Here is a 15,064-nt window from a genome sequence, read left to right on the forward strand (position 1 = left end):
GCCATATAAAAAGCAGATATAATAAATACCAAAAAGGACATTTCAGTAAAAATGTAAAGAAAATAGGATTATTGATAAAATCAGCCACCGAAGGACTACAGAAATGCAGCAGGGAGTGTACACAGAAGAACAAGAGCATATGTTGCACGCATGAGTGCACTGAGTATCTTTAATTTAAAACAGCAGGTCTAGGAATTATGGTGGCTTTATTGATTCCTGTATTGTTTTGTTGTTTTTAATTGTCACATGACATTTTAATTTAACTGTCTGTAATTTGCCCAGAGAATATTAATTATTGGACAAATCAGAAATATCCTAAATAAATACTATGTACAAGGGGTGGGAGATGTGGATTAAGTGAAGGATATGTGTGTGCGTGATTTTTGTTTGTTTCGTTTTTCTACTCTTTCCCTTCTTGTTATATGCCCTGGAAGACAAGCTGTTTGTGCTCGTAACAGCTTTGGAAGATGACTTTAAGTTATGAAAGGGGAAAGCTCCTCGGCAAAGGTCTAAATCTGGATCTCTACCTCCCTGCTTTGGCTGTTCTTGAAAAATACTTACATGTGCAATCAAGTATTTAACAAAGGCAGGCACTCAATGTGGATGCCCATCACACTCTTCACTTGGAGGAATAAGGGCAGCCAATGGAACAAAGGAGGAATATCAAAGTTACAACTGCCTCTGTGCTCCCTTCGCCCTCCAAAATTTTTAGAAGGTGGCCTAAATGTTTTTCCCTCCCCACAAGGAGGAAAGGCTGAAGAAATGCCAGGATTCTTTGGAGGGCAGTGGTACCTCGGTCTTCAACTCCCTGAGCTCCCACACCGGCTTCAGTTTGTAACCCATCTGGCACAGAAAGGCCTGCACCAGCTGTGAGGGTGGAGGGAAAGTTCTCCAAGGTCAAAGCCCCACAGAAACATCAAAGTGTTTTTCCAAGGCTGCAGCTGGGGCATCAACCGATCTATGGTCCCCCATACAATATTTGAAGGCCACAGAATTGTGCCCTTATATGAATATATCTGCTACTTTGAACGGCAGAGGCCTCAAAATGCCTGCTGAAACACTGATCGTTATACGCATGTTGTAATTAAAATGCAGAAACAAATGTTACTAGCTGTTTTTTCTACTGTTTCCACACCAACGTTCTGTCAGACCATACTAAAATACAATGTCCAACTTTCTTTCCTTAAACGTGCTGGGGTTTCAACAACAGAACATTTACATGATGTTAGAATATACATTTGAGATGCCACCTGGGTCTGACAAAACCAACCAGGTGGTTTTGATGTGATTAGGTTAGCGTGATTCCAACATACAATCCTGTTTTGCGGTTATATATTAAATCCTCACTTTCCTTCAGGCATATTCTCTAAGTAGGCATTTCAAATGACCTCTGTGAAAAAAAGGAAAATAGCCATGAGAACCCCTTTCAGCAAACACTGTACAGATGCACTACAGTTCCTTCTTTGGAAAGAGCATTATGAAGCCAAGTCATGAAGGAAAATAATAACTAAAATGTAGCATAACAGCAGGACAAGTCTGGCATGGCCATGAAGCAAAACTAAGAACAGGAATGACAACCAGAAAACAATGCCATATAAAACTGTTCCTAAAATAGTGTAGACTAAATCCTCTCACCCTATCCCCCCTCAGCATTGTTGACAGGGCCATAGAAGAGGTTGCAGTCCTAGCTTCAATATCAGAAAAACACTTCAAGGCAGAACTGGGGCTCCAACTTTGGAGGGCCCTCTCTTCACCCTCGAAACTCACGTGATCCTTTCCAAGCAACTGGACTCCAAAGGTGTACTGTCTTTGGAGCCAGCACAGGGCCAGAGCCGGGAAAGATGAAGCACCACCACCTTCTGCAGAATCCTGGTGCCTCATCAGCAGAAATCCTTAGGCTACAATCCTATATTATTTTATGAGCAGAAGCGTATAGGATTCTATTCTCATTAGAAAACAATGTCTTGCAGCATCATACATGTGAACAGATATATTCCGGTATAACCTTTTCTGGACTACAGCCCACTTCAGAGGGGGATCTAGTCCATGAAAGTTTATGCCAGACTAACTTTGTTCGTCTTCATGGTGCCGCCAAATATTTTGCAGCAACAGACTGATGTAGCAACTTTCTAGACACTGTGACAACTTCAGTTTCACACAAGGGTTCCAGCAGGGCTTGGAAGAAATTCCATGTTGTTGAAATTTATTCCCTAACTCTTTCTATCATTTTCCTCCTGACAATATGGACTCTTAGCAGCTTTGAACATAAAAACACAGATTAAGGTCTATTCTTAGGTTACATGACGTGCACTATGTTTATCCTTACGTGCATTAGCTGTTTATAAGGTTAAAGCACATCCACTACTTTGAGAGCATATTATACGTTTATGAAAAAGTCCTCTTTACCTACATCCAGTCCTACATTCCTCCAAAAGGGAATATTTTTATCACAACAGGCACCTCAGTAATACTAACATCTTTCTACTGACTTTAATGGGACCGTGCCTAGTTACACACAAGCCCAATGATACAGCCATTACGCATCACAAAAATCCACACAGACTTATGCTGACTTAGGCCTGTGAAGATTGCATGCAACTACATATGAGATATTAGGCTCAGGTTTCTACCCTAATCATGTATAGGGTTTATTTGCATGAGGAAAACATAAGCCTTTAGGTTGTTCTGCTAAATAAGGCTAAATGGAGATGTGTTTGTACATTATAATCTCTCTCTCATAATGGTAAATATGTTTTCAGAAAGAGTGTTTATTTGATTTTGAGCAAGGCTGTCAGAATTTCTGAGTGAGGTTGTGGAAAACTTTGCAAGGCAGTTTGTTCCTTCAAGTACATGTTTGTTTGGCATCATGAAAGAGACCAGTTGCTTGGATGGATAGAAAATAGGAGAGAGAGATTCACTCTCCGAATGACAAAAAGGGGAATTTCTTCTTAAGGCTACATCAACTTTAGCCAAGATCCAGTGCTGCAGCAGCACCTTACTCCATTTCCATGTAAAGCAAAGATATGCCCACAGAGACTTCTGTTGCCATATAAAACACTAACGGCAGCTCATACAGTCCTGCACAAAGGATGGCAGATGTCCTCTCTCAAGAAAAGCCCTCTTCGACCAGCTTGGTTGAGATGCTGTTTAGGTCAGTATCCTCCTTCCAGTACTGGTTAGACAGACACCTAGGGATACCCAAAAGTCAAGTATGCAGGCAATAAACCCATTGTTTGTTCCCGCCATGTGATATGGGGTGATAGTCTGTTGCTGAATATGACAGTTCCATTTCCCAAACATGCTAATAACTGGCGGCAGACTTACTCAATTTGTGTACCTTTTCCTTTTAAAAGACTGACTCATCAAAGGTTTTTGTGCTGTGCAAATTACGTTCATGAAAGAAAAAGAGGAATGCAACATGGGTGGGGCCAGTTCACAGCCTCAATACAAGCATTGACTATTTTATACTGGAAATGGAAGGCTAAAGCCTCATCAGCTGTGAGGGTGCACAGCAGCATGGAAGGCATCCATCAATATATTAATGACAAGCTGTTTTAGATTTTCTGTCCTGCCTATGAGATATGTAATTTATTTACATCTTGTTTGGGTACAGCTTTAAGCCCCTAATATACACTAGATTTTATATGAAAGTAGCAATTTCCTTGTACCAATTACAGCATGGTGCAGTGCTTGGAGCACTGAGCTCAGATGAGGGAAATCTGGGTTCAGATCCCCACTCAGCCATGAAGCTTACAGGATGACTGTGGGCTAGTCACCCTCTTTCTACCTAGCCTATTTCATAGGATCATTACAAGAATGAAATTGGTGAGGGAACATCATCCTGAATTTTCAGGGGAAAGGTGATAAATGCAGTAAGTAAATACAAACATAGGAAATGCAATTATCTGCATTAATGATGTCATTTTTCAGCTTCCCTAAAAATCAACAGGAAACTGATTCATCCCACCAAAAATACCAATAATGAATTCATCCATCTGGTTACATCTGAAAGTAAGCTACTTTCACAGGCTGTAAATTTTAATACAGAAACCTGCAGCTAGCAGTGAAGACAAGCTAGTAATCCCTTCATGGAACATTAAAGATGCTCAGTGCTCCAGGGGCATGCTCAGTAAAACCAGCCTATACAACAAAATTGTGCACATTGTTTCTTATTTGTGCTGGCTGCTAATAGGTCAATGTTCATTTGCTTCTTCTCTAATAGAAGCAAGAGGCTGTGACAGTTTGGACTGCATCTTAAAAGAGACATATTCTTCAAGTGTTAGAACAGAGAGGTTTTTATACAGGCAAGCTTGCCTAAGCCCCGTGCCTTGGGAATGGCCGCTGCCACCACCAGGGCTCCAGCCTTGAACAGGGTCCGGGTGGTTGTAACTAGTCTCTTGAAAAGCTGGCCTTCACACCCCTTTCAGAGCAGGAGCTGGTGCCCCCTATTTTAGTTCTATTGTGGTCCATGACATAGCACCCCTCCAGACTAAAATGGGCAGTGCCAGGAGCAGTGCCTGCCAACAGCTGTGTGCTGCCGTACCTGCCTGCCTGAAGGAGAGCCGCTGCTACAGAGGAACCTAAACAGGGGTACCTGCTGAACCTGCCATTAGCCAGAATACTGGCAGCAGGGTAGGAAGTAGGCAGCTATTTCTCCCCTCCTCTCTTGCTTCCCTGTCTTTATGCTGAATTTCGAGCTCCTTTGCACAGAGAACTATCACACATATTTTGCATAAAGCACCACATGCAGGGATGGTGCTATATGATTGAAACAGCAGCACTTAGCTACCAAATGGCATCCACTCCTGATACCAGATGGATTGTCTCCCATCCCCAGTTAAAATGGCTGGGAAATCCTTGATGCAAAGTATGTTTCACACTGATCTGGGGAAAGCAAGCTTCATTGTCACTTAAGAGACGTCTTAGGGATGGCAATGCAAGGGAAGCAGAAAAGATGAGGATAAAAGTGTGGAAAGATATATGGGTAGGAAAAAAACTATCCAAATGAACATGGTGTGTGGTACATGCAATGCAGTTACTGTCTACTATATAAAACATGTATCCATGACGTTAGAGAGCTTTTCAGTGCTCAGCTGGCAGAGCTAACAATCCAATTGTAAACAAAGACATCTGTGTACAGATGTTAGCTTTCAGAGACTTAGAGGCATAATGAGAAAGTCATAATTGCCCATGGAGGTATGTAGGCTGCAAACAGAGCTGCAGCATTAAGCCCGTTATGGACACATAAACATCACTGAAATACACACATAGGTCAGATCAGGCTCAGGAAGAAATCTACTTCATCAGAAACTATTCTGCATAGCATTGCTTTGTTGGTTACTGTATCAGTCACAAATTCAATTTCCACCATTCACCAGTTTTTAAAGGATTTACCTACAGTGTGCATGGGTTTATAAAATGCTGAACAAATGTTTTCTTGAATAATCATGCCAAGCACTTGAAGGCAAGAACATAAAGTCAAAACAGATTATCACATCTGAAGCATGGAGAAACAGGGTAACACTCTTTTGTTCACACGCATATCTATAAGAGGAGCTGTGTTGGACCAAAGGTCTCTACTGTTCCGTTCCCACAGTCACCAACCAGCTGCCTGCAAGAAACCCACAAGCAGGAGGACATGAATGCAACAGCATCCTGCCACTTGTGTTCCCCAGCAACTAGTGTGCGAGGACATACTGCCTCCTATATTTGCACTAGCATACAGACATCAGGACAGGCAGTCACTCCATGAATTTGTTCAGTTTCCTTTTAGAGCCATCCAAACGGGTGGCCACAATGACATCTTGCGGTAGTGAATTTCACAGTTTACCTAGCACCGTGTGAAAACAAAATTCCTTTTATCAGCTTCATGGGATGACTCCAGGTTTTAGTATGATATATGAGAGAGAGAGTCTCCTTATTCCCTTTCTTCAAATCATATATAAATCTCTCTACCTTTCTCACCAATTCCCTCACTCACTTTCTCTCTAAGTTAATGTTGCAACCTTTCATTACAAGGGAGTTGGTCCAGACTTGTGATCATTTTAGTTGCTCTTGACTGCACTTTTTCTAATAACCTTTTTTGGATATTGTGACCAGAAGTGTGCACAGTATTTCAATTGTGGTTGTGCCACAGATTTGTATAAGGGCAGTACAATACTGGCAGTTTTATTTTCATTTCCTTTTCAAATTATACTTAACATGAAACACATTTTTCCTGCACCATTGTGGTCTTAAACCAAACAAGCCTCAGCAGGCTTGAGCTTCAAATGTCTCCAGTGTCTTTCTTTGTTTCCATGAGGCTGTGCAGTTGGCTTGGGGGAATTGCTGTCTTATGTAGAGAAGCATACATAGACACAGATATTAGCAGCCAAATGCTTGAAACAACAGAGAGCAATTGTTCACTTAAATGAAGTGAAAGATGTTTGCCTGGAAATGATTTTAATCTGGTGCATTGGCACATCATGTCTCTTCAGAGCTGGCATGTGCCCTTTTCATGTTTCTGACTGAAAGTGAGGAGGTTGAGCACTAGAGCTATCCCTTGCCAAAAGAATAATTTGAGTTTAATGGCAGTGTCATGGCATTCTGCCCACCCCCCCCCCCAGCACACACCCTTTATGTGTGAGCCGCCCCAAGGCTTTGTTGAGATGGGGGCGGCATAGAAATGTTTTAAATAAATAAATAAAATGTACTTACTGGTAGGTAAATTCGAAGCTGCAATTCCACTGCATTATAGCACTACCTTTATGGGAAGGGATATTCACTAAGACTAGCAGTGTCACTTTGCTTAAAGCTGCTTTTCTCAGCAGCTGCTCTACAACACTGCAAAGTGTTTGCATTTATTTTGATTTCCATTTTGATTTGTTTATTAAGAGTGCACAGGAAGGGGAAATGGAAAGCATCAGAAGAAGATTCTAATGCAATGCACTGATGCAGCTGAAGCTGAGGAAAAAAACCGCTCCACTGGCTACACAGCTAAATGCATCAGAACATATATGCACACAGAGACTGTGAAGAGAAAGATCTGCACATACAGAGATGGATTCTTTAAGAGATCATGGCCTGAAGTCAGCTATGACATACAGATATTTATTTATTTATACATACATGCATACATACTTTCATTTATATGCCACCTATGTACTACCAAAGTCTCAAGGTAGCTTACAATAAAAGAATGCAAAGCAATCAAGTGAACATTGCCGAAGGATATTGCCTTTTTAACTTCATGGTCTTTATTGTCTGCAAAACACCTCATCAGTCCAATACACATTTTTTAAAAAATCACATTTGTGTGATGCTAATAAATAAATCCTACGGCATCTACAAATTAAGGAAAAAAGCAACAGACCTGGCTGTGCAAATCAATTTTCACCTCCATAAAGCAAATTATGATCTTCCAGGGCCTTGTATTCAGTATTCACATGCTCATAACAGCCACAGTCTTGTCACCTAACTCTGTGGAAATGCTGGCCTTTTAAGGTCTTCTAAAACTCCCTGGGATGACATGACTGCTTTCAACATGTGTATTGCACACCTGGTGCTGAGCAAACAGGAGGCAGCCTGTGTCCCAGCGGCATTCAGTTTCATTATTTTCTAGGCAACATGGTTCAGTGGCCAGGGTGCTGGGCCTGTGCCCAGCAGAACTGAATTCCATCTCCTACTCCACTGAAGGCTCAATTAATAGGTTTAGGAAAATTTGTACACAGGAATGCCAAAGTCACAGGAGTGTTGGGAGGCCTAGGTGAAAAACAGCTGGCAAAGCATTTTGCTCCCCTGTATGCTGCACCACATCATGAAGCCATAGAATAGTAGCGCTGGAAGGAGCCAACGTGACGGCCGTTGGGGCCAACCCCCCTGCTGTTGCAGGACACATCTTGAGCTAAAGCTTTTGCACTAGAATAACTGACTAAAACACTGCTGTGGGATCACAATCGAATGAATATAATGCCACATTTTGAAAGATGCAGCCTCTACACACTGCTTAATTATGTATAATTTATGGAAAAGTTAGATTAAGAATTCAGCTAGGCTACAGGTTTTTAAACCTTCTTCTAAAGATCTTCCTAAGTCACAAATGTAGCAATTTAAGTCAATTACAGCAAATCTCTCCAGATATGAGAGTTCCTATCTTCATCTTAGCATAGGATAACACCCAAACAGGCATTCCTGTGTTTACTATATTTTAGCTCATTATACTTCCATCCATCAAAATAAATTTTGTGTTCCCCATACTCATTTATTACTTCCTTCTGGAAATGCAACTCTGTGGTTTTAAATTTCTGTCCCAATAATAGCTGAATCTGCACCATCATACCACACGCTCCTAGTAATCAATTGTGATGCATTACTGAACACAGGTCATTCCCTAACCCCTTCCCCATTTCTCCAAAAAGCAGACATATTTAGTTCTCTAGTACAGCTTTTACGGCTGCAGTCCTGTATCCAGGACCTGAGAGCTGTCCCACAGGAACTCAGTGAACTCATAGGTTTGCATGATGAGTGTTTTAGGGTCCCACTTGGTTATTAGCCATACCAACAACCCATCCTCATGTAGTTCAAATGACATGATAAACTATGCCAGCTGCCTGCCCTGCCATGAACATTCAAAATGGCCCCTGGCACACACTGCAACCCATCTGCTATGGTGATCCTGAGAACTCGGTCATTGTGTCTTACATTTGAGGAGACATGCACTGATTTAGACCACTCGGTCAGGCTCCAAAGGGCCATTTTACATATGCCCGGAAGAACTTTTCTTCTTTAAAATGTAAGCTATACCTCAAACACACTAGAACATTCCATTGGTATATGAAGTTTAAAATGTTTCTTGTCATGAGCCATGGAGGAGTGCAGCCATTCGAGGAATATAGTATCAACATTGAACTTGTTGCATGGCTCCTTGGGTCCTGCTGCTTATGTCTTACTTGGAAGCCTGTTTGACACCACCAGCATCTTTGTTGCTCTACACCGTTGTAAGCTCCAGCTCAGTTGCAGGAGAGGATGGTTTTGTGCACTGCTGAGGATAACAACAAATTGCATGTACAGACTATGACTGAGAAGCAGAGTAGCTCTTCCTTAGGGTTACTGGCAACTGGCATGTGTGCCTTGCCTAGCACTCACTACTCATGTTTCAGGATGGTTTTTGGTGCAACACCATTCACAACTGTCAGAAAACAGTCATTTTTGCTCACTCTCTATTTCCAGGATGGGTGTGGGGCTGGAAAGAGAGCAGAAGAGTGTTGTATACCACATACTACTACCTGACAGTACATGACAAAGTGGCTGAAGACTTAGGTGGTGCACAGAACTAGCCCCAACACACATGAATGGGTACAGGAGGGCTTGTGGTCTCTTGTTTAAAAATGACTAACTGGACAATACTTTAATGTTTGTTTCTTGGATTTTTATCCTATTGCTAAAACCAATGAGTGATGAACCACAAAAACCAACACATAAATAGAACATATCATCATCACAGATGCTTATATTAAAAAATTACAAACAACTTTCCAAGGTCACAATCCTATGCATGTATAGACAGAAAAAGTTGCACGATCCCAAGCAGCCCCTAGTTAGCCTTGAGCATGTTAGAAGTTGTCAGCCTTTCTCCTGTCTAAATACGCACAGGTGTACCTGTGGGAGCTTCTCTCCTGTTTGAAAAACAAATAAAAGCTTTCCTTAGAAACAGTTATGCTTCTGTATAAACTAAACACTTACGAACTTTTGGAATTCCTTTGAATTCACAATTACAAGCTATTTCAACTTTTGCTGCCATTGTAGCAACAACTTATAGATCTCTATCCACAACTATCATATATGAACACAATCTATATTAAATTTTCAACATTTCTGTAGGGAAAAAAGGTATATTATTTTCCATTCCTTTGTGATTAAGTGACACAGGAATCACATATTCATTAATTCATTCCCATTAAGACATTGATTCACAAAAGTGATATTAGAACTCAGCATAACAAAACTAAGCAGAGCAAAGTGCAAAACAAAATAAACATTGTACATGGTACAATGAAAGATATCATCAAGCTTTCCCCAACTGGTGCTCTCTAGATGTTTCAGGTGATGTCTCTGATAGGAGTTTGTCCAAATCATCTGGAAATCACCACCTGAGAAGCCCGAGCCAGTACATTAAAGATAGAGGATACCCTAAAACTCTATATAGGTACAAAATTCAAAAAATATTATTTTATATTTGTGCAACTAGATTGGATCATATATTCTGATTTATAAACAGAATGTATTTCTCATACTATATTGAAAGTTGACATAATAAAACTTCTAACCTTTTGGCATATTTGAGACTTTAAAGTAGTGCAATATATTTTATGAAATATTTTTGAGTTGTAAGAAAGACAAGTATAAATATTTAAATACATAAAATAGAACTAAATATTAACATGTTTCTTGGTCTTTAATGTTAACAACATGACAAAATTGAAAGAATGGAAAAGGACCAGTTTAAGAACTGTTCCTAACCATTATTCTTCACAATTTTGTTCATTCCTCAAAAAATATCCAGTATTGTCTGTGATAATTTCCCCATATGTTTGAACCTTCATTCCAATATCTTAAATGATGAAGGCATAGCTTCTTTCATTAGTCAGACTTTTCAGTCTATACATAAGGTATAGTGTTTTGTTCTGGTGCTAATAATGGCATTTATTTTTCCTGTGCTATTAAGCTATTACTTTAGTTTAAACATCACATATGAAATTTTGCCTTTCAATAGCCATTTTGGTTTCTTAAAGATAATTTATTGAAAACATTTATCTCCCGCTTTGTCCTGAAGCATAGCTCAAAGTAGCCATTTTAAACCTCTAATATTTCTCCTTTCTCTTAAAACATATTTGAACATCTGCTGCAATTTCTGTACTATTTTCAGCATGATTTCAGTAGTAATAAAACATTAGCCCCTCCTTGCATATTTTAGACATTAAAACAGATTTTCAGAGCAACAGCCTCTTCTGTCTAAGGCAACACTGGGAATGAGGAGCAGAGCGGGATTGAACTTGCCAGTCCAAGACAATTTTCTGTTGAAGGTGGAGCTCAAATGGTACCTCCCACAACCAGGGCCAACATTTCACAAGTCTTTCTGCATCATTCCTTCTTTCAACAACCTTCATTCATCTTACCCCCAAAGCAGGTCACTTCTACCAGCGGAGCAGCAGTACTGGAGCCCCTGTGTGTGATGCACAGAGACCATGAAGAAGAGCAGCAGGAACCACACATCAGGCTGAGTTACAGACATGCCGTAACTTCCTTGCTCCACAATCTGGCTAAAAGTGGGCAGGGATGCAGATGTTGCTGGCAAGAGTATCTGGCCCAGCTCATTGTTGAGTCATTTAAGAAGCAGACTGACAACCATCTGTTGCCTAGGACTGCTACAGGTGGCCAGTCCCTGTGGCCTGTGTGTCCAAATGGCTGCTGCCTCTTCACAACTTGCTGGACTAGGGTCCTTGCCTCTTGCCACTTGGGACATCGTCAAAGATAGAGCAACAAATTAACTTCAAGCAAACATCCAACTGAACTGCAGTAAAGCAACACACATTATTATGAGGAAGACAAAAACTCAGGTATCACATTTGCCAATATGGGAACTTGGTAGGTCCAATAAGTACCAACAGACCTCAACAAAGGAAACACACCAAGAAAAATATGTTCTGTCCTTCTCCTGGATTGTGCAACTCTTCTACTCTGATCCAGGCAGAAAGTCCTCCTGGTTAAGCTAGGTAATTTTAAACCCCGGAGTTTTAGGGGGACCCTCTTTAGATGGCCACGTGTATGCTTTTAGCTGTGAAGCACACAATGAACTTTCCTCTTTCCCTCCTTCAGCCACCACTCCATGCTTTACAGCAGCTTCTGCATTCCTGAGGTATTAGAACCACATGAAAACTGCCAAGCCTGTTTTTCAAAAAAGGCTAAACAAGTGCTGTTTCACATTTTAGTCGCTTAAAACATACAAGTGCCATAACTATAAGAATAAAATGGCATTTGCTTCTATACCCACTGCTTTGTGGGTGGTAATGGATTCTGGTCCTGAGGTCCAACCCTGACTGCCCCAGTGACAGCAGCACAAAGCCTACAGGTGCAAGGATTAGGGCATCCTGAGCAGACAATTCAGCCAGCAAGAAGCCCACAACTGGTCCTCCGCAGGTGGTGCTGCCTGTCATTTCCCATTTCTTTCTGCATCAGATGAAAACAACATCCCCATCAAAGGGAAAAGAAATGTGATAACTATAGTGTTTTGCCACTTTTTTTTTGTTCTCTCTTTGTTCGCTTAGTAGAATATGAATTAGTTGTAAGAAAGAAGCTAGGTCTTATCTCAACAGTTAGTTTCATGGCTGTCATATGCAACTGGCACACTTTTTTTGAAACTGCATCTTAAATGACAAAGCCTAGGTGGGAATTGGAGCTGATCGGGGTTTAATCTGAGGGCAGGGTCATAGTGGTTTGGACCCAGACATTACTCTGCATGCTGGGACTCAGCCTTGGAACACGTACAGTTCTAACAGAGAATGTCTGAAGGCCAATTCACATACTAAATTTATTTCTTTCCATTGATAGAAAGGGCATACCTCTGTGAGTTCAGAATTTGTACAATGTAACCTTCGTGGCAACCACCATTCTAAAATGGACTCCCCTAATTGTGGTAGTGCTGTGGCACCCTGTCAAACTGCTATGCGAACTGAAGAGACAGTTGGAGAACCTGTAGCTCTCTTCAAATACATGCAGACTGCCTTTCAGTCCTCAGAACCCAAGCAAACTGCACAAAACTGGAATGATAGGAAAAGGCTTTCAGAAGATTGTGCATGTCTCATACACACACACTTGAGTTCTAGTGCCTCTCATTTCAGAACATTTTCTGACAGAGTTTGGAAGCATCCTGGGTATGGATGTGATGGCTGCACATGCAGATTTCTTGCAGGCGCTCACATGGTGTATACCAATCAGCAAAGGTGGTGTTAAGGAATGGCTCAGGAAGGCTAGATACTCCAATCTTTCATTTAGATACCTGCGTCTCTGAAAAGCCCCCTGCCCTCTGCCCTGTTGTCCATGGATACTCGCTGAAATACAGGCATGGGGGCCCTAATCACTGCTGCACCTGAGCCCCTTGGCTCATGCTGCCCCCCACCTTCTTCCTTAGTTCCCCCCCTTGAAACGGAATGTCCTTCTCTTCCTTGTCCATGTAACCTTGTTTACAAGTAGAAGTGTCCTTAAGAAACAGGCTCCTTTACAAATACACTTAATTAGCAACATATGTGAATTGGCATATGCAAATTTGTGGGGGAATCTCCTGTGGGCCTGAACCCTTGTTCTCCAATTCATCATTTTGGTACCTAGCAGTGCCCCTGTTCCAAGACATGTAACTGAGCAACAGCAAGAAAAAAACCAAACCAAACTCCATGTGTACAACTCGGGACCTTCTCCACAGATCACACGTTCCTTCTTACACGCCTCGCAAATTGTAACCATGTGAAATGGCCCTCAATGGCCCACGGCAAGCCCTAACGAGAGCGCGCAAGTCTTCCCACGATGTTTCACAATTTTCCAGCTTCAGGATTTAAAATAAATGTATAATCTATCATGATCAAAAGTGGGAAAGAATGAAGGCGGGAAGGCCAAGCTGGCTCAAAACAATTCCCCTCGAGAAAGTAAAATGAAACATTTAAAATAAGCTGTACGCAGAATAAGCACAGCTCGAGAAAGGTTCATACGGCAAAGCAAAACCCACGACCCCGCGGGCCGGGAAGCGGCTGCGGGAAGTTTCGGCGAGGACTGCCTTTCTGCCTCCCTCCCGCAGGGCGAGCAGCGCCTTCCCACGGCCACTCGCCAGCGTGACAGCGCCCCCTCCCCAGCCCGCCGGCCCTCCGGTTTACTTCACCGTCTGTCACGGTCATGTCAGCGTCTTCCTCCCGCGGCTGCACCTCCAGCCGGAGCACTTTCTGGCCGGGGTTGGAGAGGTGAAGCCCCTCCAGGAGCTGCTCCTCGCTGAGCAAAAGCAGCTTCACGCTGTACTGCAGGAGCCGGGGCGGTGGACTCGTCGCAGCCATGGAGTCCTCCCCTGCCGCCTCCTCTCCTAGCAGCCCGGCCAGCCACGCACAACAGCGGGGGCGGCTGGCGAGGCTGGTTCCTCCGGCAGGGGCAAGGGGGCAGGGGCAGGGGCAGGGCAGCGTCGCGCTCCGGGCACCTTACCCACCCCCTTCGCCGCCTCACGCGAGCAACTCGGGAGAGAGTAGCCTAAGGAGGGAAGAGGGTGGCAGCAATGGGAGCAACTCGGGCTGGGCTTCTCTGATAAACAAGCTCCCCATCTGAGACGCCTCCTCGCCCTCTCCTGCATTTGCAGCAAACCAGACGCTCGCTCGCTTCCCTGCTCGCTTCCCCCCCACCTTCCTCCTGCGCCTCCCCCGGAGGGGGGGAATTAAATCCCTTCAGTCAAGAAGAAAGCTTTGCGCGCGCGCTGAGGATATGTAAAGCGCCCAACTGCGTGTGTGGTGCAAAGCCTTGTTCGCGTTGTGCGGAGCGACGCTCGCCGGTCACCTCTGGAACTGCACTTGCGGGAGATTTTAGCAAAACGGCCGCAGGCGAAGCTCATCCGCTGGCTGGCTGGCTGGCTGGCTGGCTATTTATTTATTTATTTATCTAAGTCGTGATAGCCATAGAAATAGTTCCTGCGCCACCTGTGTTTGGGGGCAGTTGTATTCGTGGCACAGCACGAGTGGTCAGCGATTCCCTGCAGGCGTTTAAATATGGTCAGGATTATGTATTGACTGTACTTCTATCCCACCTTTGTACCTGTAAGGTACCCAGGGCGGCTGACATAGTCGTTGTCCTCAACAACCCTGTGAAGTGTGTTAGGCTGAGAGTCAGAGACTGGCCCAGTGAGCTTCCCAGCACCAGTTCAACTCTCTAAGCACCTTCTGCCTGGCACTTTTCTGCTGCCAGAAGAGACACTGTGCCTTTTAATAGCTGTTGAGCAGACAGAAATGGAGCAAGAGAAGTTTAGCTGGAGATGAAGTATTGCATTTAGACGGCTCTTCTAAAT

The 15,064-nt window shown here is 42.9% G+C and overlaps 1 protein-coding gene across 1 annotated transcript in view; it reads right to left on the reverse strand.

Moving 5' to 3' along the window:
- LOC123031349 (histone-arginine methyltransferase CARM1-like) overlaps positions 1-14,072 on the reverse strand; it is a 79,551-nt gene extending 65,479 nt beyond the window's left edge. Inside the window, exon 1 of the mRNA XM_044446208.1 lies at positions 13,904-14,072. Within this exon, the coding sequence (XP_044302143.1) occupies positions 13,904-14,072 (169 nt within the window). The remainder of the gene's footprint in view (positions 1-13,903) is intronic.
- Positions 14,073-15,064: the final 992 nt, after the last annotated feature.

Source organism: Varanus komodoensis, unplaced genomic scaffold, assembly GCF_004798865.1.
Source record: "Varanus komodoensis strain SLA01 unplaced genomic scaffold, ASM479886v1 scaffold5, whole genome shotgun sequence".
In the NCBI taxonomy this organism is placed as follows: domain Eukaryota; kingdom Metazoa; phylum Chordata; class Lepidosauria; order Squamata; family Varanidae; genus Varanus; species Varanus komodoensis.